This window comes from Belonocnema kinseyi, chromosome 4 (assembly GCF_010883055.1).
Source record: "Belonocnema kinseyi isolate 2016_QV_RU_SX_M_011 chromosome 4, B_treatae_v1, whole genome shotgun sequence".
Taxonomy (NCBI): Eukaryota; Metazoa; Arthropoda; class Insecta; order Hymenoptera; family Cynipidae; genus Belonocnema; species Belonocnema kinseyi.
In genome coordinates, this window is record NC_046660.1 from 88,138,826 (window position 1) to 88,142,874 (window position 4,049).

At 34.3% G+C, this 4,049-nt stretch overlaps 1 protein-coding gene across 2 annotated transcripts in view; it reads right to left on the minus strand.

Annotated features, from left to right (window-relative positions):
• The window catches only part of LOC117171250, a 14,656-nt gene extending 12,049 nt beyond the window's left edge, over positions 1–2,607 (minus strand). For both annotated transcript variants that reach the window (XM_033358365.1, XM_033358366.1), the window contains exon 1: positions 1,934–2,607. In XM_033358365.1, coding sequence (XP_033214256.1) covers positions 1,934–2,279 — 346 coding nt within the window. In that variant the 5' untranslated portion in view covers positions 2,280–2,607. The remainder of the gene's footprint in view (positions 1–1,933) is intronic.
• Between the last annotated feature and the right edge of the window lie 1,442 nt (positions 2,608–4,049).

Below are 4,049 nucleotides of genomic sequence, written 5' to 3' on the forward strand. Positions count from 1 at the left end.
CTGCGTGTCAATAATATGCTAGAACACTTGCGGGAAAAATGCAGAAGGCGGTTGTCCTTGGGTCGCTCCGTGTTCTTAGGGTCCACGAGGCTTTTGCAGGATTGTCGTATTGATTCCTTTACAGACTGCAACCATGTATCTCACGGTTGTGAGACGTGGTTATGGCTGAAATTTTACCGCGATTTCGCTGGAAGCGGGTGCAATTTTTCAGATTAGCACCCGCTCCCGGCGAAATCCTGCGGTTGTCCTTATGACAATTTTTTAATTATATATATACCGATTTCAGCCATAGAAAAATTTACTTTCAAAATTGAAAACAACAGAATTGTATAGAGAACATTTTCGTTGGACAAATATGCCACCATTAATTAAAATTCAGCCATTTTTCAAAAATGGTTAAGAAGCGATAATATAAATATATATTTTTTTCAGAGATATAATTGTTGGCAAACTATCTTAACTGCATATTATTTAATTTTTGTATAATGAAAAATTAATGATTCAAAACTCTTCCTAATTTAAGATAGAATCGTAGAATCATCTACACTAAACACCGTTAGTAAAAATTACAAGCATGATGGAGGATCATTTCATTTTATGTAAGGAGAAGAAAGAAGATCTCTTCTGCTAGAATCGATTAAAAAATGGTGATGCAGCAAGACAAAACATTAGATAACGATGAACAACCCGAATTAAAAACCAAACTTGAAAATTGAGCATTTCAAAAGTGAAATGCTATAATCCATTTTATGAATACAACAGAAATTAATTTAAATTAGGATTACTTTTTTATTTAAATATTCTAAATCAAGATTTTTAGCTTTGCAATTTAATAATAAGAAAGTCGGTAGAAATAGTGTATAGTATCTTAAATACTTATTAAATTAAATTAATTCACATACATTAGTATACACATATTACAATAGTGCATTCAGTAATGAAAAACTTTAAATTTATCCAAGGACAAAATTAAAAATAAATTCCTATACAAAATTATGCCAATTTTTTTCATAGATTTTACAAAGCCTGAATTTGGAATAAAAAAGCTCCCAAGCAGAATCAATTATTCAATTTTTGAAATTGATTTTTTCAGAATGCACATTAAATAATCAATGTACTGCTTCCTAGTGTAATTTTTTTATTTTTTAAATGAGCCCAAAAATATATCGAGAAAAATCTTCAATATTTAAAAAATTATTTATAATTTTTAAATTGATGCAAATTGTCAATAATTTTGTAATAAGTCGTGGCTACGAATGCTGAAATTTTCTCGGAAATTTCAGTAGAAATAGCCGGATTTTTTTGGTGAAAAAAAAAGAGTTATTTGAACCGAAATTGCGGTAAAAATATCCAGATGTTTTCATTAACTGCACACTCCTTTGTAATATTAAAAAAAAACTTGCAATGTTTTTCCTTGAGCTTACATTTCGCAGAAATGTTATGGATTTCAAGTTATTTGGAACAAAAATTTGCAACTGCATTACCAATTTTGACAGCTAAATTAAGAAAAACATGCACGTGCATTCAGTGGTAAGTTTGTATAACAAGTATGCGTTACGAATCTTGTGTTAATTTTTTCTTCAAGTTTATAAAGAAAGAATTTTGCATTGAACATTTTCTAATTATTTAGTTGCTTCAATAATAGTTTACATTTCATATGAGGCTTAATTATCTTGCAAATGAAAATATACTTTGATAAATTTACAAAAATAAAATAAAATAAACGATGAATGTTTAAACAAAACAAGAATAAAGATAAAATAAACAATCGAAAAACAAATACATATCAGACAGAAAATTAAAAAGATATCAACATTTTTCTAAATTAAATCAATCCTAACAATCTTAAAATATTACGCAAATAAATATTGCGTGCCAATAATAGGTAACTATGATGAAATCTTGACTCTAAAATTAGTAAAATTGAACTCACCTACAGTGTCGACTCCATTGACATGAGCTGGGTCCAAACCGTCCGAACGTCGATTTTTTAGGACCTTATCGATGCACTCATAATATTGTTCGACGCCAGCTCTCGTCCCAGCTCTTTTTGCTTCCCGATAGCAAACAAGGACGTGCTTCATTCGCGATCGACATTGTTTAGCAGATACATTATATCCTTTTTTTTTCATGTATCTGGCCACACTTTCCCATATCAACTGTGGCTTGGTCGAGTAGGAGAATTGCTTCTGTACCTGTTTGTCGGTCCACACCGAAACCAAAAGCGTCGTGCTCTCCGGGGTCCACTTGTACTTGAGATTATCTCCAGAATCACTCATTTTTCTCGAGAGTATTTACGTATTCGCAGTATTTGCCATACCGCACAAGCAACACAATAAGATCACTGGTGCACAAAACACGTTTGGGCCTTTAATCCCTACTTCCGGCTTCTAACGTGCAGGTTGCGACAAGTTGTATCGCAGACTCACAAGAACGAACGACCGGCTCCAGGCTTCAAGAGTGAGATTTTAACGGACGGTTTGAAATCTCCTGACCAGGAGAAGAGAGCGGGGGCGACGGTAGGCAGTGCCCCTCTACAACTTTCCACGCTTTTTATGGGTTTTGCGTTACAACAGGTGGTATACGCAGCAGCACCGCAGGAGACCATGTACATGGGTCCCAGTGGGGCCTAATGCCTAATGGACCACGACCCACGTGATAGAAACTACGTAAGCCTGCCGCCAGGAGCGTATGATTATTCGGGTGGCCCTTATTTTTCACTACAAATTTCTTTGCTCTCACCCCTGAGCGTTAAAATGCCAAATTAAAAATTTGAAACATTTGTAGTGTAGTAGTAGAGTACTGAAGTGGAGGCCTGGTGGGCTTTCTTGTCAAACAGAAAAAATTTCCAGTTATATAGGCCATCCATAAACTATATTGTCAATTTTAGCCCCCCCCCCCCCCCCTAGAAAGTAACATAGACGTTGTCAGAATCCGGATTTTACGTTTATGAATTCGCTGAAATAAAAGTAATGTAGGTAATATATTGAATTAGTTCAATACGAAACACTTTAAATTTCTAAAATTTCAAGCCAAAATATATTGCTTCTTCAAACAAAAATTAATTTTCTACCAAGCAGCTGCATTAACACACGAATTGAGATCAACATTCCAGTAAAAGAGGAGCTCAAGCTTAAAAGAGGAATTTTTGTAGTTCTAACAAAAAAGTTGATTTTCTTTAGCTAAATAGTTCAATTTTCCAAAAATAATTAGATTTTTACAAACATGCATTGTCAATGAAATGGTCGAATCTGCAAACAAAAAGGAATTCAAGGACTGAAAAGGATTCAATCAATTATTTGAATTTTTAAAAAGGTTTTGCCGGGGTAGACGGTATTAACGCTGAAATGCTTAAACACGGTGGCGCGTGCATATCACATAGACTGTGCGAATTGATAAATTTATGTTTCGAGATGGGAGACGTTCCAGACGATTGGAAGGAAGCGATTATCGTACCAATATGCAAGAGAAAGGGAGATAAAAGCGAGTGGAATAATTACAGAGGGATTAGCTTATTAAGCACCGTAAGTAAAATATATTCAAAAATACTTATTCGTAGGATAATGAAAATAACAGAAGCAAAGATTTGGGAAGTCCAAAGTGGGTTTATGCCAGGAAGGTCATGTACGGATCAAATATTTAGCTAAAGGCAAATAACAGAAAAAAGTTTGAGAGTAGGAAAAAAAGTTTTCTGTGCATTTGTTGACCTAGAAAAAGCTTTTGACAAGGTAGATAGAAGTTAACTTTGGGAAGTCCTGAAAGACTACGGAGTCAATGGATGTCTCCTACTAGCTATGAAAACAATATATACAGGTAGCAAAGCGAGTGTGTGACTGTTTCGATATTATTCAAGGAGTTAGACAAGGATGCGTTATGTCTTTATGGTTATTTATATTATTTATGGATAAGTGTTTAAGAATGGCTCTCTTCGATGAAGAGGGTGTGGATCTTGAAACAGTAAGGGTACGAGGGTTAGCGTTCGCAGATGATAAGGTTGTTATGGCAGAGTCTATCAAAGACCTACAAAGAATGTTGAATAAACTAGATGC